This window comes from Cyphellophora attinorum (assembly GCF_001299255.1).
Source record: "Cyphellophora attinorum strain CBS 131958 chromosome Unknown Contig24, whole genome shotgun sequence".
Lineage (NCBI taxonomy): Eukaryota > Fungi > Ascomycota > Eurotiomycetes > Chaetothyriales > Cyphellophoraceae > Cyphellophora > Cyphellophora attinorum.
In genome coordinates this window covers 110,419-131,323 of record NW_017253252.1, presented here as the reverse complement: position 1 = coordinate 131,323, position 20,905 = coordinate 110,419, and the positions used below count along the sequence as shown (strand labels likewise).

Here is a 20,905-nt window from a genome sequence, read left to right as displayed (position 1 = left end):
TCCTCTGCGGTTGCCGTTTCCTTTTGCCTCGTGCCTTTGACTTGTACACCTTCTGAGTCGACAAATGCCTAATTTGCGCACTGTGCGTTCCTGTCTCGACCATCTCAGAGTGCTGAAAGAACCGGATGGCAGCATTGGGCAGCTTTGACCGAGGTTAGCATGGACGGAGATGCTGTAGATCGAGAGGTCCAATTATTCAAGTGCTGTACGATTCATTCTCGGATTTCTCTTCTCATAGATCGCCTTTCAGATGATCTATGGGATATCCAACTTGGATTTCCGAAACGCCATCGCTTAAAAGGACACCCGTGCCTTCCCGTCATTAGTAGATCCAAACTCGCCCTGCCTGAGCATCACGTCCTCACACTCGGCGCACCAGGCCCAACGCCTCTCAATAACACAATCGTATGCCCACTTTGCACACCCGCCTTACCCAACTTCTCCCCAAAATCCAACACCCTTCCATCATCAACATGAAACACTCGTAATCGTGTCTCCTCCTCATCGACAGTGTTGTTCGAGTTTGCGACCTGCAACCTCTTAGCCGCATCATCCAACACCTTCCCCACACTCCATTCACTACTGAACCACAGCGCCATCTGCGGCATTTTCGCGCGTGTTGTTTCCTTCTCGGCCTCGACGTGCAGATACACCCTCTTTTCACTCGGAACCTTCTCGTCGCCCTTGGCTGCTGCCTTCATCTTGTTCAATGCGACCGTCCGCGCCGCCGCAGAGGTAGGTTTTGGCTTCGGCTTCAACTCCTGCATTCGCTTCTCCAGATCGGACTGTTGGGACTTACCCCACGAGCGGATGCGAGAGAAGCCAAATCGGATCTTTTCCTTGTTGGTGGCGAGTGTGGAAGTTGTTGTTTTGGCGCCTAAGGGAACCACATTCTTACAGTCATGCTCTTCCCTCAGACGATGTTTCAGGCAGTATTGCCTGTTGCAGGTGTCGCAACGTACGCCGACGGACTGTGGAGTGTTGACGAACGTTTTGCAGGACGTTTCGTAGCATTGTGTGCCAGTTGCTAGTGTTGGCTTTGAGGTTGTGAGAGTGGACGTGCCAGTAGTGTTGGGTGTGGAAGAGCGGTTGAGACTGTTACGCCGCCGGTTGCGTGCCCATTCGCCGGCTTTGGGACAGTTGTGGGCGGTCTCGGAGCGGTGATCGAGGCAGAATGTTGAGTGGCATGAGTCGCAGCGGAAGGGGAGGAAATCGAGTTGGTGGCAGTAGGTCATTTGGCAGTGGGCACCCACTGCCTCAACGTCGCCTACTGCGAGCATGCTGAAGGACTGGTCAGGATTGGAGGGTTGCGACTGTTGTTGGGCCCGGGGTTCGTTGGACGCCATGATGGGTGCAGGTGGCCTATATATGGTTTATAACAAACCAATGTGACTGAGGTGACTGTCTTGCCACTAGGCTGTAGTAGATTGCGCGTCGAACCAGATCAGTAAAGAATGAATTCACGTGTCAGATAGTGTAAGGCGCTGCGAGAACATTCCGGCCTCGTCGAAAAGGCAAAAGGCAGCCCCGAAGGCACATGTCAGATGACGCCAAGCGGCGGCAGGATCCAGGCTCACCGAGAGCCGAGAGCCTAAAGCGATCGCGCAAGGCAGTCCAGGCAGGCAGGGGGCAGGCTATTCGGGCATAAGCTGAGCGTTTTCAGCACTATGCGTTGAAGCTCAGTTCTAGGCCAGGGCGGACTCTTCGGGCCGAAAGTGCTTTGCAGATCGAGCCAGAAAGTGTGGGAGAAGCCTCACTTGAGCGTCAAGTCGCAGGATTCACTCTTTGATCGATTTGCTTACGCGGGAGGTCGCTGTGGGAGCTTCATGGTGTGTACCTCATTTCTTAGCCGGACAGCTTGCCAGGTACAGTACCTTTGGAGTATGCTCAGGAATTTTGGTCACGATGTCGAAAAGTCAGCCACGAGTAAACCAGCGTCGAAGACCGCAGGTGTGTTTGTATCATCTCATGATCATCATAACAGAGAGAGTGGCTTATCCTTGTAGGGCAATCGTCATCATGTCATGTCCTGATCCCACCATCCATGGATTCCGTGCCTGTCTGGCAACTTTTTATACTCTGCTCAATCAAGCAGCCAAACCCCCCGATCGCCCAGAGCCGTGCACCACCATGATTCTCCCTAGCGACCTCCTCAGGCGCTTGTAGCCATTACTTGACCATGCGCCGCCATGTCTGTCCTTCATCTCGTTGTCTCTCGTGTACGCTGCCTACTCAAGCAGCCAAACTCCTCACATCCCAGAGCCATGCACCATCTTGGTGCTCCCTCGCAGCATCTTCAGGCGTCCGCAGCCATTTCTCAACCTTGCGCCGCCATCTCTCCTCTTCAGCGCGCTGTCTCTTGACGAATTCTGGACCAACATCGAATTCCTCTGCAACAGGAGGCCCATCAAGTCCGGTCTCGTCGTCGCTGTTGCTGTTGCTCTCATTCGACACCTTGCGTCTGAGACCAGTTGGTGCGCCTTTTGAACCCGCTGTGACCATACCGACTCCATACTCTTGGGGTGTCATGCCGGCCGCAGAGCCACGATGAGACTGACTCTTCAAATCCCACTCCGATCCTTCCTCTTTAAGATCCTCAAGCCCTGCGAAGACGTCTTCCTCTTCTTCTACTTCAACGCTTGCTGCTCCGACTGAGTCTCCTCGATTGCGAGATGCTGTGTCCTCCTTCATCTTCAGCCAGCGCATTTGGCTAGGATCGAACACCATTCCGCCGACAACCTGGACACCAGCCACATTTCCGATATTAGAGATAAGTGCGACATTTGCTTTGGCGCCACCGGCCACAGGGCTGCCTTGTGCCTTTCGATCTTTGTCGATGGTGCCCAGGGCGATTGGAGAACCACTTCGTGCATGGAAGTCGGGCGGCGGAATGTCGAACGGAGCCAGTGCGTTCTCGTTGCCTTCCCACCGATATAGCTCGGGATTGTATCGCATGCCCTTCTCACTCTTCTCACGATTCATGTCAGGGCCCAACGGCTTGATGAGGTGCGGCTTTTGTTGGACATTCTTCTTCTTTCGCAAAGAGCCATATGTGCCTGTGCCGGACGTGTGCGGTCGTTGTAGACTAGTGTGAGGCAGTGCACTGAGCTGGAAGTTGGCTGAGATCGGCTTGAGCGGCTCGCCGTGAATGTTCTGAAACGTGGTACTAATCGTCCTTTGTTCTCGTGCATTTCGGGAGGCAGCTGTATCTCGCGCAAACCGCGGCACATTTGCTGTAGCCATAGATGTTGCCGTCGTCGGGAAGTCTTGTCGAGGTGGCGACAGAGGTGTCTGGGGCATGGGCGTGTCCGTGGTCCGCAAGCTGGTGATGGTTGATGTAGAGTGATTTGACTGGATACCAAGCCCAAACTTGCTGCGAAGGCTTCGGGGTGCGCCACGACCGACAGGAAGTTTGGTAAACTTGGACTCCAGGGACGCAGATGTCGGCAAGTCGTCGAAGATGTCCAGCTCGTTACCATCGCCGTAATTGCGCCGACGGCTGGGCTTTGTGACTGCTTTCTTAGCTTGTGCAGCAAGTTCGGCAGCACTCATGCCTGCAACACGATTTCGGCCAGGTGTCTCGGGACGTCCCAACGCCACAATTCGAGACAAAGAGCGCTGAGCAGCAGACATGGTGTCTCCCGTACCATCTGAATCCGCTCGTCGGATGTGACCTTTTGATGGCACATGTTTGAGGTTCGCATGCTGCGACTGGCCATGGGATGCGCCAGCAGGAAGGAAAACTGGCTGCTTCTTGTTTTCTTCCCGAGAGTCGGGTCTTTCGTGGTATATTTGGAGACGACTCCCTGCGTTTGCTCGAGATGGTGGGCGCACATATTTCTCACTCTTAGTGGGAGATGACATCCCTCTGATTACTGGCATCGAGCGTTTAGCGCGTAGTAGTTGAGCACTGGTTGTGGTAGGTCCGTCATGACGAACATCAGGCCGTGGATCCGCAGCCCGTATTGCGCGTCTGCTTGGGGTCGAGGGCGTCGGTGTGGAGGGGGCGGGAATTGCTGACACAGAAGATTGAGTAGAATGTAAACCGAGTCTGGAGTTCGGCCGTTGAAATCGAGTGGGTGGTCCATCACTTTCCGAGACAGGCTCGAGATTGGACTTTGCCCGCTCGTGAGAAGAGCCGTGACTGAATCGTGGAAGTCTGGAGGAGCCTTGATTCTTGCCAGACGTAAAGTTGAGGGTAGTTGTGGTTCGTTTCGATGGACTGATGGGTCTTTGATTTTTGGTTTTGACGTTCTTGTTCAGTTTCAGTCTGGTTGAGTTAAAGACATCGCCATCACCAAGATCCAGATCGTCGAAGAAGCTGTCGTCAGCTGGTGGCTGCGGGATACTCTTTGGTCGCTCTTTGGTCGGACTGCTTGCTGCATCTCGCTCTTGCTCGACCTGGCGTTGTTCAAGTTTCTTTTGGAATGCGATGGGTCCATCGGGCAACACCAGCCCGTCCAGGCCTTCATCCTCGCTTTCGGCAGTAAACGCACTTGACACACTTGGACTGAGAGCAGATGCTGAAGAGCTGCGAGCTGACCGACCGGGTCTGCGACCAGCGTTTCGAGTACCCAGGCTTCCTTCGCCCCACTCGAAGTCGAAGTCTTCCCCGTTCTGTGGTGTTCTTGGCTGGGGTTTTCGGGTCGATAGGCGCAGCTGACCATTGCTCGGAAGCTCCAAGTCTTCTTCGATGCTTTCAGGGATGTTCGGTGCGGGAATGGTTGCGGGTGTGATCAGTGTCGGCTTGCCAGACGATCTTTGCTTAGCAACTCGAATAGTTGGAACTTCGCCAAAATCGGCATCTTCTTCATCGTCGCGGAAAGTGTCTAGGCTGATGGGTGTAGCGGTAGTGCGCGATTTGGGTGACTTGAGTGTTTTGTCAAGATCGGCCTCAGGACTTTTGGGCGAACTGCGGAAAGCAGCGCTGAGTTGCCGCAGGCTCTCATTAAAATCTTTCTCGTCATGTTTGGCGAGCTTTAGTGGCGCTTCTGATGCGGACGGAATGTCCAGGTCTTCGGACCAATCGTCTGCAATAGCTTTCTTGATAGCTTTGCCGTTGAGCCGCCGAATTGTGCCACCTTCGAGTGCGGAACGCGGCACATTGGCAGGTAGCGGTATGCCTTTACTCCTCGCGAGTGCCAGTGCATCTTTTATCGGCGCCTGGTCGTCGACAACTACGTCCCAGTTCTCGTCGGTGCCTTGATTCGATTCTGATCGTAGCGACATTCGTGATGCGGAATCTCGCGTCGGAGGAGGCACGGTGGACACGACTGAAGTCGCAGTTGAGGCATTTCGGAAATGTATGTCGTCCAATCCATCAAAGTCGCCATCATCCCAGTTCTCGACATCTTCTTCTTCCACCGGTTGTCGTTGCTTCAGTACGAGAGGCTCCATCTTTGCGGCTGACTGTTCAATGTTTACTGAGAAGGTCGAACAAAATCGTGACGGCAAGGACTGCAGAACAAAACGCACAATTGACTGTCGCAGAAGTCGTAAGGTCGTAACACGTCGTCGTAGGAAGAGAAGCTAGTCGTCCATAATCGTCGTGTTCGATATTTGAGTCGTGTCGGAGTTGGTGCTTGTTTCTCCCCTGAAGGGAGCTGCCACCTCTGAGGCGGGCCCTGTCGTCGAAATTCCTCCGCCTTTGCCTTACAGCAGTACTCGAAAGCGCAGAAGTCGAAATATTTTGTGCGTATGAGTGGTGCGATGAGGTGGGAGGTTGGAGAGGTGGCCGGATGAGCGCCGACGCGGGAGCGATGGAGGTAGCGGCGGCAAGACCCTGGCAGAATATGGCTGCGCTTCTTCAGGCTACGCCAAGGCCCTGCCACCCGCCGCCCAGGTGCAGTAGCGTGGCACGTAAATCGCGTCTTCGATTCGCCCGCTTAACTTCTCCGACAAGCGCGTCTCCTTGTGCAGTGATCCACGTCGCTACCTAGGTATGCGTCTTACTGACCGTGGCAATATTGCAGCACCAAACCCATCACCTAGAACCACAAAGTGTCGGATGCAGGACTAGCTCTATCATGTGCAGCAACCTGCATGATGGAGAACTCCTGGGTGGTCAAAATTGATGCTGACCAAGATGAGACTATTCTCGTAAAAGTCTCACCCGTACATGGCAAAACGCCGCTGGACCTGGATTTACTCGCTACAAACGGCGACAGAGTGTTCGAGGGCAAGGGTGAGTCCAGTGCATGTTGTAACACTGAGGTGCACAACTGATCTTGTCAGTGAGAAGTCGAAGTTTGGACAAGCTGCGTGCCAACGCATATCGTGGGCCCGGCGAGGAATGGGAGTCCATCTTGGAGCACGTCCTAGTCGACGGAAAGACCGCCAGCTTAGATGCTGCAGTACGGCAAAGCTTACAGGTTCGTTGCTCGATCACAGGGAAGGCTCAACATCGTCTCTCTCGATTGCGTTTCGCACACTAGTACAGGACATTACCCAACAGCTAGGGTCTATAGATCTTGCACATACCGAGGATGATTCCGGTGTGGACTTATGGGCCTGGGCTAACCAGCTAGCCGACCAACGCGACGAGGCCCGGACCAAGGTAGCGTCACAAGGAGAACAAGCTGGGACCGAAGCCAGACATTTGAATGCACTTCAGAAACAGCTCGACGATCTCACTAAGTCCAAGGCCGAGCACGAGAAGGAATTGATGGCTAAGTTTGCCATGTTGCTCAACGAGAAGAAATTCGAGCTCCACCGCCTACAACGCGTCCTTGCGTCGGCACAAGTCGATCCAAAGCAGCTCGAAGCGCTCCAGAATCAGAAATCAGGTAGCAAGCGCGAGAAGAAGCGTGCTGCTGCGGAGACTAGTGAGGATGAGTCAGACGCATTCGAGGACCAGGCCATGGATGTCGACAAAGCCAATCAAAGTGGCAGCGAAGAAGCTGCGCAGGCCACAGACGACGGCGGCAGCACCACGGACGAGGACGTCGATCTTGATCCCCCTGCGACTTCTCAGACGGAGCCCGCCCGAAAGATCACAACTTCGGCGCACAACGGCAAGGGCAAAGAACCAGCCACGTTACCGCCAACCAGAGATCTGCCCTTCAGTCGCAGAAACCAAGCCTCTCCGAAGGAGAAAGAGCCGGCCAAACCTCCAGCACAGGTCGATAACGGCGACGAGGAAACTGAGAGCGAAGCTGATGAGTTATGATTAATGCCATTACGATCGACATTTAGCTTGGTATGCTTTTGCCGCTTCATGGGCCTCGTCGCCTTCGACTTTCACTTCTTTGCTTGTGTCGATCTCTTCATACCGCCTCAGGTCCATATCGCCATCCAGCAGTGGCTGCACGTGGTCAGCAAAGGTTGCCATCAAGGAAGAATAGAGAATTCGTAAAGGAATGAAGCCCACTCACCTTCACGTAAGGGTCGAAAGTTTTCCAGTAAGGGTTCTCAAGGTGATACTTTTGGGATCCCTCATTCTCATATCGCTCCACAATTGCTGATAGCACAGGGAGGTCAGCAATTGCGCCACAATTCTGCCAGAACTCCAAGCAGCGCAGACCAACGTTTACTGCAAATTGATGATGCACGAGCTCGGGCAGCACATCACTGTCCCCTCACCGCACAGGAGAACTCACTAAAATCCTTTTTATCATAGACACTCTGCATGATGAACCATGACACCGTCTCCTTGTCCCGACTGTACACCTGCGACGCTTCGGTGAGCTTGTCCTTGACTTTCGAGATGGCGGCTTGGTCCTTCACTCGGAAGTGCACGACCAGAGTGTACACCATCTTATACAAAAGGCCTTTTGTTAATGGGTTCAGCAATCGGTGACTAGAGCAACAGCAAGAAAATAATGGACATCACCGGATTTCAGATGGTGTATGTATATCTAAGTACCTAAAGAGCTCTCCTCAGTTGACTGAATATGCAATTCGTCATCTGCTGTTGTCGAGATATACTCTTTGGGTATATTCCCCTCTCCAAGTCGTCTAATTTTGCCTTGTAAGCCCAACGCGTCCAAGTCAGCTTCGAACATTCATCATATTTTCTTCTTTGGTACTGCTGACTTGGTACCTCGTTGCAACACAGAGGACCATCGCTGCGACTGAAGATCGGCACAGATTGAGATGTTTCGTCGCTGCATCGAACCTGCAAATGGGCCCTGGCAGCCATTGCCCCGGTATTGCCCGCCGCAAAAACTAGTCAACCGGATTGGATCAGACTTCCTAGTCATCCGGTCTCGCTTAGACCAAGTCGTCATCCGGCGTCTGTGAGCTGTGGAAGTCATCCGGTCTCGACTACTAACGTTGGAGCTCCCGAGGTCGTCAACCAGAAAACGCAAGACATTCCACCGTCCATCCCAACCAGCGGTATTCGCGCGATCTTCGATGGGCTGCGACACACTTACCTAGCCAGGCAGCCGTCGCCTCTTGCTGTGATGAAAAGGACTGTTTGCGAGAGCACGAGCGTTTCGCGAAGATACCTAGGTACTTGCAGTCGATGCTTGGCAGCACATCACGCAATCCCGACTACTTCGCTTTCTTTCTCCTGTCATGCTTTAGTAGGTCTCGTTGCTGCAGATTTACAAGTTTTCCACCAGGCGGACATCTGAACAGTAGTGCTTTATAGCCCTGCAACATCAACGAGCCGAGGCAAAGCGTTCACGCTGGACACGTTTGCCTTGATACTCTAGAAGCACTCTGGAATCGGCATTGGCCGCCACGATGATTCTACCAGTCCCCTCCAACCTACCACCAACACTAGACGCAGCAACAAACCATACACCAACCTCTGTGATCCCTGCCATCCCCCTCGCCGAGTTCTCCTCGCCCACCCACTCCACGGACCAACGCACCCAGCTCCTGGCGTCCCTGCGCGCCGCACTCTTGGACACCGGCTTCCTCTACCTCACTGACCTGGACCACCACTTACCCCCATCTCTGATATATCGCCTAGTAGCACTACTGCCAAGAATCTTCTTGGACTTGACGCTCGAGGAAAAAGCGACCGCCGCACTGATCAACACGCCGCATTTCCTGGGCTACAGCAGTTTCGGAACCGAGACGACAGCTGGCGGGAAGGACTGGCGGGAGCAGATCGAGTTGAGTGGCGATGATTTCCTTGACGCTGGTCTGCGGGTAGTGAATGGGAACGGGAATTTGAAGGCGGGCACGCACGATAGGGAAAAGCAGCCTCTGTACGCGCGTCTTCGCGGCCCAAATCAGTACCCGGATTTCGACGGGCGGGATGAGATGAAAGCTGTGGTTGGAGAGTATATTAACGCGGCGCAGAACATCGCGGCAGAGTTTTTGGCACTGGTAAACGAAGCGCTGGGACTAGAGCCAGGGGTCTTGGAGGGTTTTGCGAGGGGAGGACAGGATCGGCTGAAGTTGGTGCATTACCGCATTGGCGATGACGAGTCTGCATCAACACATGAAAACGGTTTAGCAGGAAGCAATGGTAGTGCAAATGGCACGCTTGCAAATGGCAGCTCCGTCGCCACCACTACCAACGGCGGCGCCATCACCCCCTCAGAGAAATACATCCAAGGCGTCGGCCCCCACAAAGACTCCTCCGGCTGGCTAACATTCCTCCTTCAAGCCAGCCCCTCCACCCGCGGCCTGCAAGCTTTGTCCAAATCCGGCGCTTGGTTGGACATCCCACCCCTCGAGGCAGCCTCGTTGTCAACATGGGACAGGCATTCGAGGCTGCCACGAACGGCGTGTGCAAGGCAACTACACACCGCGTTCTCTTACCCGCAAGTGGTGACGGAAAGAGCCAGGGGAGTCGATATTCGGTCCCCTTCTTCATGGGCGTGCGGCCAAGCCTGACAAAAGGGGAGTTAAAAGGGCTATGGGAGCATTTCGACGAGAAGAGGTGGGGCACGAGGGAGAGTGAGGAGGGCATGCGGGTGGACAGTCCGTTCTTGCGGGGCGAAGGGTATGGGTGTTGGGGTGAGGCGCAACTGAGGACGAAGATCAGGAGTCATCGGGATGTTGGGAAGCGGTGGTATGGGGACGTGTATGAGAAGTATGTTGAGGAGGGCTGACGCGGCGGTTTGCTGCATTAGCAATGCAGTGAAGGCCATGACCTGGACAGCGACTGAGCGGATGCATGGCGCTAACAAGCACTGTACCTACAGACGGTGCGTGGCTAACACGAGAAACGCATGAGGTCCGTGTCGGATACGTGGGCAACAGATGACCAACAGCAGCCTCGTCATCGTCATCGATTCTAATCGACCCCGCGAAAGCGACCTCGAAAGCCGGAGACAGTTTGCTTCGAACTGCTGCTGAAGCTCCGCCAAAGTGGATTGTGACCTTGGGAGGACTTCATGAGGGACACCGTGGACGCAAGAGGGTCGAGATTTCGCACAGACAAGGTAGGTCACGTCCATGCAGGGAAGCACTAGGGCACGGATCGGCAATGTCTTTCTTCAGGCATCAACGCGAGCGGCTTTAACATTCCACCACCACGCGGGCTTATCCATGATTGGGATCAGAGCTATGCACTGGAAAAGGACGAGTCGATGTAAGCAACAGACGATGCGCCAGCCTTTTCTCCGATTTCAGGCACATGGTGAAGTCGTAAATCCCATGTGCTCGGCTTGAACGGAGTGCGGATACGCGAGCCGTGGTGCCCGCCCCAGCAACTAATGCACATGTAACGGTCGAGACCTTGCAGGAAACGAGCAAGGTGATTTGGTGGCGGCCGGGCCTGGAATGCTCTCGACGCGGCGGCGAGGGTCTAAAAGCGACTCGGGACAGATAAAACTTGACTTGGGCTGCGTTGGGTATGCCACCTGCCTTGTTCGGTATTGCTTCCAAGGTCAACTTGCTATAGCGTTGAATCGCGTATTGCTAAGCATCTTCGATCAGTAGTCGTGTCGACGAAAGGCGGGACAGGTATTGGGGTGGAGGCTCAACGGTCTAGGTCGTTCTAGGTTTGTGCCTAGAACTTTTCTTGGCCCCAGGGGCGGGCATGCCAAGGCACAGATTGAGATGCATAGCAAGTTGGTGCTTGAACGCCCGTCAACGTAATTGCGACTGGTGTTGTTGCGCTAGAGTGAGCAGAATAACGCTCCGCGTTGTTGGTATGATGCTGACGCTGCCTTCGCGATCGATGATCTATCCGCTCGCGTCGTGAGCCGAATACCGAGAACCCGGGGCGAGATCTCCGGGACTCTGTCATGCCATCCAACCATGAGCTCACCACGAGGCGGAATTTATGCCTTGTACGATGCCGTAGCTGACCGCGGCCGCAACGGCTCCGATGACGAGCGTCGAAATCGCCGACATAAGTGCTTGTGTCGCCGTACCGCCAAACAGCCGGCTCTTGAGGAACCCGAACACCAGTAAGACGAATATTGCAATACCGATCGAAATGAACAGAGCCTTGTGTACGTCGCGCATGGCAAAGTAGGGCAGCATGGGCAGGAGACCGCCTATTTGAGTCAGCATTGTGCTCTATGCTTCGTGAATGGACCGTACCGAGGGCATATGCAACACCCATGACAAGGGCTGACCACACAGCATGTCGCCGCAAGGGCTTTTCTAGCTTCAGCTCGATGTCCATCATGAACTGACTTTGTTCAGCTAATGGACTCATGATCACATACTGGCAAGGAGCCGCACCTTAATCCAGGCGTCTTTATCCCGGCACAGTGCATCCACAAACGGCTTGACTGCGTCTCTTTCGGGGCCATACGAACAGAGAATGTCAAATATCTCCTCCTTTTCGCGGACCGGAACTTGCTCGACTTCCTTCTGCTCACGTCTCAGTTCGTTGTGGTAGACTTGTCGATCGGTGAGTGCAGCCAGATACGCGCCCAAGCCCATCGATATAGCACCGCTCAGTAGCTCAGCTACTCCAGCGATGATGACTATTCGTTGAGAACCAAGACCTGCGAAACCGGTGGTCAGGGCAAAAGGGACTGTAAGCCCATCCGCAAAGCCCAGCACGAAGTCATGGAGATAACGGCCATTCTTGGTGTGAGGCTCCGACATGTTGTGTGATATGCTATTCGTGGGCTTCATCTCGGACTCATAGTCGACTTATATTCAGTCGAGGACGAATCGATACAGCAAGGCTGTTCTGCGCCACATGGCCATCCGGAACACCCGTGACGGATTCTTTGACCAACCACAAATCGGCAATTAGTAGCACTGTCTCACAGAGAACATCAAATTACCAGGCGTACAGACGGACCGTGCGTGTATTGCGTACGATGGTGACGTCTGGTTGTAGGCATACCTTGGTAGAGCGAAACGCAACAGAAGCTGCTGACATTAGGCAAGACGTGATTGGTCGATCTGTTCCTCCCTCTTCACGGTACCTTCCTTTTGGGATTAAGACGCACGGCAGTCGCGATGATGTTGAGAGACGTGGCGTAAGCAGGCTTTTCAACCCCGGAGGACTCTGCATCAAAGCCCGCCAGGGTGTAATACCGCTCTACCTACCGCGTAGGCCATGATTCTGAAGCCAAGGAACGGAATCCTGGCATGGTGTACCAGCTCCAAGTGCTGCGCCAGCCTTCTCATGTCGACAGTCCGGTCGTCACTTTACAGGACGACAGGTCCTGCTACCTCATTGGCCATCACGTTTGAGGCATGTTTTGTAGCAAAGAGGCCTGGCGTGCCACTCATCGGCTGAAACGGGCAGTTGAATCCCCCCTTGAGGCCAGCAAAAGTGTAGGAAACACGACGAGTGTCGCGTCTCTATGCTCAACGAGATCTGACAGTCACGAGTCATCTGTGAAGCTCTGCGCAAGTCTCGCCAGTCCTGAAAACACTCATCATGACTGGCAGGTAGTATCTGATAGTACCTAGACAGCAGGTCTTAACATGACGTGTTTTGGGAGTTGGGGACGCCAAGGCGTGCGCTTATAATTGCATCAGCAACCCCGGAGCATTCAATGCAAGTACCTCAACCTACCTGTAGCCCAGACATGACTTGCGAAACGTAGCGCTGTAGCGGACTGCTTTGCTAAAGGCTAGGGGCAAGCTCTATGGTTACTTTACTACATCAATATACTGGCCACGTCGAATCGAGTCCGCCAGCGCATCTTACTTCAACCATGTCCAAATGAATCCCCCAACTCGCGCCGCGTTCTCCTTGCAGAACACCTTCTTTTTATTTGCACGATGAAGGCGGCCTTTACGTCGCCGGAAGTCCTTCTCTTTGGTCACCGTGGGGTTGTTGATATCCATCGTCACTCTCCTAGTCCACTTCAGAGGATTCCATCCCTGCTGATCCTTAATATGGTAGGCCGAGATCTGTTTCTCGCCGGTATTGGTTAGCCTAAGCCAGGAGCTTGGAGCATGTGAGAAATGGCAGAAGGGGAGACAGCTAGACCCAAATATCCCTGAACTACCCACTGGTAAGGCACTGGAAAGGCTGGCAAGACCAAAATTGTTGCCCAGCGAATAACAAATCGGCTGAGGGCCTGTCCAAGACAAGTGTTCTTTTGACGCAGGAGATTGTCTCCCGGTCGAGAGATAGTTTAGCTCGCGAAATTGGAGGACGTACCAGGAAAAAGAACACGAACACATTCATATATGTCGCGAAAAAATCTTGCACCGAAAAGGGTGTCAGGAACGACTTCCAGCCCGAGAAGAACAGGACGAGGACGCAGGCTATGAAGCCGTACATTGCTCGGCTCCACTGAAGATGCGATTTGTACGGATAGTCACCCGCATTCCGGTTGAGGTAGGTGCCGTTATTGGTCTGAACAATCACCGGGTCGTCTTCGCTGCCATCAACTGTACGCTTCTTGAAGCTAAGGAATGCCAGACTGACGACGGCGTAGACGATCATGAGTGTGCAGCTCGAGTAGGTAGACATTCTTCCTAGAACTTGAGCTGGACCTGGAGTCCCGCCGAGGAAGCCGAATAGACCGAACAGCCACGTCACGCAGACTGCAGGCAGTGGTACTCCGTGCCTCGTAGTCTTCTCCAGTCGGCTCTTGATAGCATAGCCAAATCCGCTCTCGGGCCAGACGTTGCGAATGTTGGCCATCGAGTGGAGCAGTCGCGATGAGATATACAAGGCATTGACCGACACCGAGAAGGCCGAAAAGATAAAGAAGGCGTTGATCAGGTGCGGCCAGCCTGTGACGCCTCGGTGAACCATTGCAATTATGAACGGGCTGTTCTGCCCGGCTTTGATTGAGGTAATGTGGGAATCCTGGAGATTGATATCTGTGGATGGCACGTTGAGACCGACTGTGAACACAAGCAGCATGTACAGCAGGATGACTCGAAGGGATATCTTCCGAGTCGCAAGCTTGATCGATTCATCCTGCTCAAGGTTCTTGTTCTCAGCCGCAGTGACGGAGACCGTGTACATTGACTGCAGCGAGAAGAACACAGTCGTCATCGAAGACCACATTCCTTTCATGCTATCAGCCGAGTTATGGCTTCTTGGAAGATACTAACTCACCAAGCAGATGACCGGTGGATCCAGTGAACGTGTGCTCTCCAACGGTCACTTGACTAGAGAAGAACCCGTTGGGGGAGTTGTAGTTAGAGAAGGCGCTGGATTGGCGTCCCTCGCTCACACTCAGCTGACCATGTGTTAGCATGATTCTTGGACAACGGGGCCATCGAGGGACTGCCGGGACGGAGAGAATTCATGTTTGGGGAGGACTTTGTGCTTACTGCGTTGATGATGAGGTTGAACATGATGAGTCCAACCATCACAACGATCTTGATGCACCCAAAGAAGTATTCGATTTCGCCGTAGACTCTGATCGGCAAGAGGTTCATGAGAAATATCACCACTAGCAAGATCGCGACCCATACGTTTGGGTTCGTGTTCAAACCGAATGTCCACTGTAGAGTTTCCTGGGGATAGTTGAAGCTTTGCAGGTACTCCTTGGAGAATCCGAAATGGAATAACTCGGCCACGACACTGAGCTCCACGCCGATGAGGAACGAGAATGCGAGCCAGGCCATCCATCCTGTGGCAAAGCCGACCGATTCGTCGATATAACGGCTAGGAAAGTCGATTATAGGCTGACGAATAGGAAAGAGCGCGGTCATCTCTCCCAGAGATGCCATGGCAGACCACACCACCGTGCCCATGATGAAGTACGCTCTGTGCTTAGTTAGCGACACGTCTGATGCGAGAGTCCTACGTACATCAAAGCACCACCTGGCCCTATCTGATTTATAATTTTGCCGGACTGCAGGAAACAACCTATTCCAACTGTTGAGGAGAATGCTATCATGTTGACGTGCCGCTCACTCAGAGCGCGTCTCAGATCTGTAGGTCCATACTTCTTCTTCGCTGGGAGTCCTTCCTCAACCTGAAGGTCTGGGGTTGACATCTCGTAGGTCTCGTAAGTTTCTGATATCATCGAGACCTTATCAATGGACTCCCGTTCATGGATGCGCTGGAAACCTGAGTTATTCATGGCTGGTCCTTCCTCTGGGGTCAGCAATGGCGAGGGCGGGCTAGGAGGTCGGTTCATCTCTGAAGTGCTATGGTCGATAAGTGGAAAGCAGAACACAATGGCCGAAGTATTTCTCTGTATCACGACGCAAATGGAGACAGCGCTTCGGAGAGGACTTTGGGGCCACGACCAGTACCATACATATCAAGGCGCCCTCGAATGCTTGTCCGGTCTAGGCTATATCTTGGGTTTACTTCACCATGTTCCGGAGGACTCGTCCAGAACCCATCCTTCAGAAGTTTGCGGAGCTTGGTCCACAAAAAGGACCAGTCAAAGCTCCAGTCCATGTATGCGCAGATCACATAGCGTCCTGCCGGAGCTTTCGTTCGATGGCATTTGTCGGGGGCCGTGGCTGAGGACTTGCCGCTGTGCAAGATTGCTAGCTGGGGACGCGGAAACCAGGGCACAATGTGTCCACGCCTGTGGGCATCTAGCGTCTGCCCGACGTGACCCACACTAGGTCGCACAGCAGATACGAACCGAAGTGTGAGTCGAAGTCCAAGCGAGTCGAAATGTCCCTGGACGCCACACAGGGCTGAGAGAGGTTATCGAATCTCGCGAGAACCCTAGTCGTTGCCTTGTCTCGGCCCACTAAAGTTCCCCACAATATTTTAGCCCCAGACGTCTGCTCTGACCACCATGCACATAGCATCCTTCTCAAAGCATATTTCAGTAATTCACCCTTTATGGAACAGTTCGCGTCGCCAGTGGCGGCCCGAGTCTAGGCTGAGAACTATGATCGACGACAGTAGTCGAGACTTTGCGTGTGATTCAACTCAACGAGCCGTCTACTCAACCATCGGACACGATCTTTGACACCATGGGCAGTCTCGTGGTTTCGAAAATCATGTGGTTGCTACCGATCTGTCCGCGGCGGACCATGTCGTGGCCGGCACTCGAGACAGCTTCCTGAGAGCCAATAGTGATCCCTTGTTGGCGGTATGTAATTGAAGTCGATCAAATCCTGCCGGAGAGTCGACCTATCCTTGCAAACCACCGCCTCCTAACTGGCCATTATCTGCGGTCGACGGGGCTTTGCTCGTACACATGTTGGCGGTCTAATTCGCGACGAAAATAACATTGTCTTAGATCAGCGAACAATTTCTTTCCAATTGTCAACCTCTCACGATTGAGGCGGCCCCCGTGGCTGCAAGCACCCCTTGTGCAACGGCGCTAGGAATGTCTGCTTTCTTCGCGGTTCGCCTGAAGCTGGTTGACCGGACCATGGTCGCTTGAGCTCCTCGCTGTGACGACTGCGACGACGATCTGAGTGAACGACACGACAACTTCGAGGACACAGGTCGATGGTGAATCCACCAGCGACGGCTGCTTCAGACTTCTCCATACGCAGGCGACAATCATGTCGCACGCTGACATAGCAGATGTGTGGGCTGTACTCGCGAGAAGAGGCGATATCGGGCACATCATGTTGGAACTGATAGGAACGCACTACATGAATACTTGTACTGCGAGACGGGACATAAGGCTGCTAAGGATTGCCTATGTCTCGCACATCAGCAGCATCAAGACCATACTCGACCTCCAGCGCACGTACCTTCAAGCGGCCCAACACGGCCCCAGCCTATGCCTCCTGCCACTCGAAACGCTGGTCTCGACAATCACACATTTGATGGACGTGGTTGTCTCTTCGACAATTGCGTGTTCAGATCTGTCAACCGAGCCAGCGTACAATGATTTGACAGCACAGACGGTGCTATCGAGTTTGCGCTTATTGCTTTTGCGCGGACAGACGCTAAGTGCGACAGAACATGATCAGCTCAGCAGCCGCTTTGAAGAGATACACGAGCGTGGGCACTGGCACTCTGGAAACTTGACTGTCTTTCTACGTGTTTGTCGTCAGACAATCTCGTACGCGGCAAACCCTGGACGTGAGCCAAGTCTTAATCATTCAACGTGTTCCGAGATATCGCTGCCTGATGTGTTAGCAAGCACAGTGCGTATCTCCCAGCGAGAACGCACCAGTTCTAACTAGCATGCAGGAAAGCCTTGAGCCATATCACCAGTCAGTGATCAACACAGCGAAAGAAATCGGCAGGATATCTATGCAATCACCCAGATGGTATCGCGATTGTTTGATCTCGTATGACATATCGTGGTACACTACCTCTGCGGTGATCTCTGCTTGCCAGAGACAACGGTCGTCAGGGACAAAGGCTGCCATTCCAGCCCGGACCTCTTCCTCAGTCAAAGAGCTGCAAGGTGTGCTGAAAACCAGATACAGTATACAGCAACATGCTGGAGTAGACCTGCGTTCGATTAGCGTTGACCGACCAGCAGAGAAGCTCCGAACGCTGGTCGTCCAAGACATGAGTTCATTGTGCGCAAATGAAACTTGTTCATGCTTCGGCGAAAACAACCTCGAAGTTGAGGAAACAGTGAGTGAAAGTCTTCGCTGAATGTCTTCGCAGCTGACCAGGACCCCTCAGCGGCGACAATCTGGTCTGCAGATGGAATCCGTCGGACATGCAGGCCACCCCAACTGCACCAATTCGTTCGACGAAGAGCTGAGTCAAGCCTTACAAAACTTAAGAACATCGATGGGTACAAGAGATGCACTTCTATCGAGCCTCTACAGCAAGAGAATCTCGCTGCCGAAGCTCGACAAGGCCGATATCCTGCCGCTATCGTTACAGCGACGAGTAACGCGAAGTGATGACAAAGAAATACTGCGGCCGCGTGGCGGATCGTACTCAGGCGACACAGACCTTACACACGCACGACCACTACCTGTGCACTCTTTGTCAAGCCCAGAAGTGACTCTGCAGAACGGCGGAGAGGGTATGGCCAGCTCTCTGACCAAGATGAAGTCTGCTTCGGAAATCCTTGTCACTGGTGCAGACTCAATTCAACGACAGCCGTCTGACCGCTCGACGGAGACGGCTAGTAGTGGTGCGGCAGTGGCTAGCACCGAAGTCTTCTCCGACAGATCTGGCCCACTATCATCCATCGGCGAGGACCTGCCCGTGACGAGCTCACACAGGCGCGAATCCGACACGGATAAGCAATCAGTCATGCCTGAAAAGCCGCTGCCTCCAGTTATAATGGAGAGCCTACCGGAAGTGTATACTCCTGGATCTTGGCGGCCTCCCGAAAACGCTTCTTTGCTGGGCAAGACCAGCTCGCAGCCGTGGGTGCCGGACCTTGACAACCACCCCGAACTTGTTTCGCCGGACGCGTTGCGCTCTGGTAGAGCATTGACGGCGCCATCCATCAGATCAGAAGACAGTCAGTCTTTCGCTCGGCCCCCAACAATCTCGGCAGCCACGATGAAGCAGAAGAAATGGCACAAAGGCATTTTCGGCACTTCCTCTACAACTGTGACGACTGCCTCTGCCCCGTCGTCCGTGTTTTCAGCCTCAGGTACATCTCTGCTCGTCTGGAACGAACTTGGCGCAGGCTACTACAGTACGAACGACGTTGACGCTATGGACTTTGCTCGTCTCAGCGCGTTTCATGTTCATATCGCGGCCGGTGGCATCAAACGTTTTGCTCTCGTCGTCAAGGACACATATCAACAGACATACCGCTTAGAGATCCTCGAGCCCTCACGTCAACAGGAATCTGTCCGTACCTTTCCCCTCCACTCACCTCCCCACGCCCTTGCCCTGTCACAGAACGACTCGCTTATCGCCGCGAAATACTCTCGATGCGTGGACATATACGCTGTCGAATCAGGGAGCCATGTCCGCCATGCACTCCCCTCAGCTCGATCTCGAGCAGCGCCCGGGAACCATCTCGTATGTTTCGCGCCGAATAGCCAGTCTTTCGCGGCAGCCACGCGATACGAGCCTGAGAAAGTCATCACCTACACGAGCCCGTGTTTTGATCCCTCGAAGGGCGCGTACATTGAGACTGCCAATCCGACAGGCTTCCCAGGCGATAACGGGCTGTCGAGTTTACTCTTCTCGTCATCACATGCTTCAGGGTCCTCCTCAGTGGCGTTCTTAAGCAGCTTCACTGAAAAAGGAGCACCATTGTTCCTATCCCTCAAGCCTCCGCCACCTGGCAGCCTAATGTCCGCAAGCCGGGCCCGTGCAATTCGCGACCCGAAAGGCCGTATCGGCACGCGTGTTCATCACGCAGCATTGTCGCCCGGTGGCAATTCGCTTGTGCTGCTGAATCAGCGCAATGACATGTTTTGGATCGACGATTGCTGGGCCGGCGGAGGAGGAGGGGGTGGAGAGCCGCGGAAGGTAGCGACTGTGAAACGTGGAGTGAGTGTGGTCAAAGACGTTGTCATGGGAATGCCAAGTAACGATGAGGTGAACATGTTCTGGACGGAGAAGGGAACGAAAGGGATACTGGTTACGGTCGGCAAAGGTGGTGGACGAGGAAAACCTGTCACGCTGGAAGTCGTCAGAGATCTGGGAGGTTGAGATGTATCATCACATGTGTACGAAGTGATTGCAGCCCAATGGTCGGCACTCCTCGAGAGGCCGTCGTTCTCACCGTACCTAAGCGATATGTCCAGACTGGTGGATCACTTCTTTGTCTTCGTCTTCTCCGGAGGAACCAAGCCTCCTAGGTTCAGGGCGTCCCGGGCAACATTATTGATGGCTCGAAATCGATCCGGGCCCAATTGCACGCCGCCGTACCATCTCGTGACGACGACGAGACCGTAGGCGTCCATGAGCTGCATCAGATGCAACATCCTGGAGCCCGCTGCAGTCTCACCGTCATCGTCGTAGTCCTGAATTAGATTGCTAGTAGGCGAAGATGCATTGTCCTTGATTCTCCAAGCCTTGATGTTATGTGTGGCTCCAGCAACCTTCTTGTTGGTCGCAAGAAAGTGACTCACAGCGTTCTCAACATCGAGCAGAGATGACACGCGAACGGCCCGACCAACGAAGATGGATTTGTTGATCGTCAATGGTTCAGTTGTGGCCCAATCCGGAGCAGGAAAATCGAGCGCTGGTTCGGTCATCAGCGTTGAGTCCTTGGCTGATTCATCATGTGCTGACCTCTCCGAAGTATCGTGGGTCGAAGGTTCAGCTTGACCATGATCATACGCTGCAGCGAGATCCTCGAGTACTGGCCCACCTTCCTCAACCAAATCAAACAGGCATACTTGCCCTGGAATATACGTGCTCCCAAAGACTTCACTCAATCTCAGTAGTGCGGCTTCGCCGGACCCTCTGGCAGTGTTTCCCGTCGACTGTGTTCCAAGAATCTGAGGCGGTGCCTCTGGGTAGTCGAGTGGAAACGCGAGACGAAATGAAAACGGGCTCTTGGGGAATCGCAGCGTTGCGCTGACGACCGACCCAGAGACGCCGTTGATCACTATGGTGTCATTGTCGAATATAGAATTAAGCGCCTCCACTTCGTCGCTCAGGGCATCATTCGCCGTCGACATTGATAATGAAGGTCGAGATCACCTTAACGTTCATTTCTGCACTGGCTGAAAGACAGGTGTGGGGCCATTTGCCAAGCTTCCAAGGTTGGAAGCTTGAGCTCCAGGCAGC

General features: G+C 53.7%; 9 protein-coding genes across 9 annotated transcripts; 3 read left to right on the top strand and 6 right to left on the bottom strand.

The window, feature by feature from the left end:
- Positions 1–353: 353 nt before the first annotated feature.
- AB675_10272 (AN1-type zinc finger protein 1) lies at positions 354–1,346 on the bottom strand (the record flags this gene model as incomplete). The annotated part of the gene is made up of 1 exon (XM_018139032.1): positions 354–1,346. The coding sequence occupies one exon, from the start codon at positions 1,344–1,346 to the stop codon at positions 354–356; it is 993 nt and encodes a 330-aa protein (XP_017997432.1).
- An 886-nt stretch (positions 1,347–2,232) lies between these two features.
- Positions 2,233–5,397, bottom strand: AB675_10271 (uncharacterized protein; the record flags this gene model as incomplete). Its single annotated transcript, XM_018139031.1, has 1 exon — positions 2,233–5,397. The coding sequence occupies one exon, from the start codon at positions 5,395–5,397 to the stop codon at positions 2,233–2,235; it is 3,165 nt and encodes a 1,054-aa protein (XP_017997448.1).
- A 648-nt stretch (positions 5,398–6,045) lies between these two features.
- On the top strand, positions 6,046–7,168 carry AB675_10270 (uncharacterized protein; the record flags this gene model as incomplete). The annotated part of the gene is made up of 3 exons (XM_018139030.1): positions 6,046–6,184; positions 6,235–6,371; positions 6,440–7,168. The coding sequence occupies 3 exons, from the start codon at positions 6,046–6,048 to the stop codon at positions 7,166–7,168; spliced, it is 1,005 nt and encodes a 334-aa protein (XP_017997300.1).
- A 97-nt stretch (positions 7,169–7,265) lies between these two features.
- Positions 7,266–7,755, bottom strand: AB675_10269 (uncharacterized protein; the record flags this gene model as incomplete). Its single annotated transcript, XM_018139028.1, has 2 exons — positions 7,266–7,303; positions 7,599–7,755. 2 exons carry the CDS (start codon positions 7,753–7,755, stop codon positions 7,266–7,268), a joined length of 195 nt encoding a protein of 64 aa, XP_017997397.1.
- Positions 7,756–8,691: 936 nt separating this feature from the next.
- AB675_10268 (uncharacterized protein) lies at positions 8,692–10,016 on the top strand (the record flags this gene model as incomplete). The annotated part of the gene is made up of 2 exons (XM_018139027.1): positions 8,692–9,617; positions 9,644–10,016. The coding sequence occupies 2 exons, from the start codon at positions 8,692–8,694 to the stop codon at positions 10,014–10,016; spliced, it is 1,299 nt and encodes a 432-aa protein (XP_017997459.1).
- Positions 10,017–11,175: 1,159 nt separating this feature from the next.
- Positions 11,176–11,973, bottom strand: AB675_10267 (Vacuolar iron transporter 1.1; the record flags this gene model as incomplete). The annotated part of the gene is made up of 3 exons (XM_018139026.1): positions 11,176–11,411; positions 11,458–11,548; positions 11,602–11,973. 3 exons carry the CDS (start codon positions 11,971–11,973, stop codon positions 11,176–11,178), a joined length of 699 nt encoding a protein of 232 aa, XP_017997329.1.
- Positions 11,974–13,032: 1,059 nt separating this feature from the next.
- On the bottom strand, positions 13,033–15,440 carry AB675_10266 (Lysine-specific permease; the record flags this gene model as incomplete). The annotated part of the gene is made up of 5 exons (XM_018139025.1): positions 13,033–13,248; positions 13,496–14,358; positions 14,408–14,531; positions 14,626–15,064; positions 15,109–15,440. The coding sequence occupies 5 exons, from the start codon at positions 15,438–15,440 to the stop codon at positions 13,033–13,035; spliced, it is 1,974 nt and encodes a 657-aa protein (XP_017997399.1).
- Positions 15,441–17,980: 2,540 nt separating this feature from the next.
- Positions 17,981–19,819, top strand: AB675_10265 (uncharacterized protein; the record flags this gene model as incomplete). Its single annotated transcript, XM_018139024.1, has 1 exon — positions 17,981–19,819. One exon carries the CDS (start codon positions 17,981–17,983, stop codon positions 19,817–19,819), a length of 1,839 nt encoding a protein of 612 aa, XP_017997458.1.
- A 104-nt stretch (positions 19,820–19,923) lies between these two features.
- AB675_10264 (uncharacterized protein) lies at positions 19,924–20,796 on the bottom strand (the record flags this gene model as incomplete). The annotated part of the gene is made up of 1 exon (XM_018139023.1): positions 19,924–20,796. The coding sequence occupies one exon, from the start codon at positions 20,794–20,796 to the stop codon at positions 19,924–19,926; it is 873 nt and encodes a 290-aa protein (XP_017997351.1).
- Between the last annotated feature and the right edge of the window lie 109 nt (positions 20,797–20,905).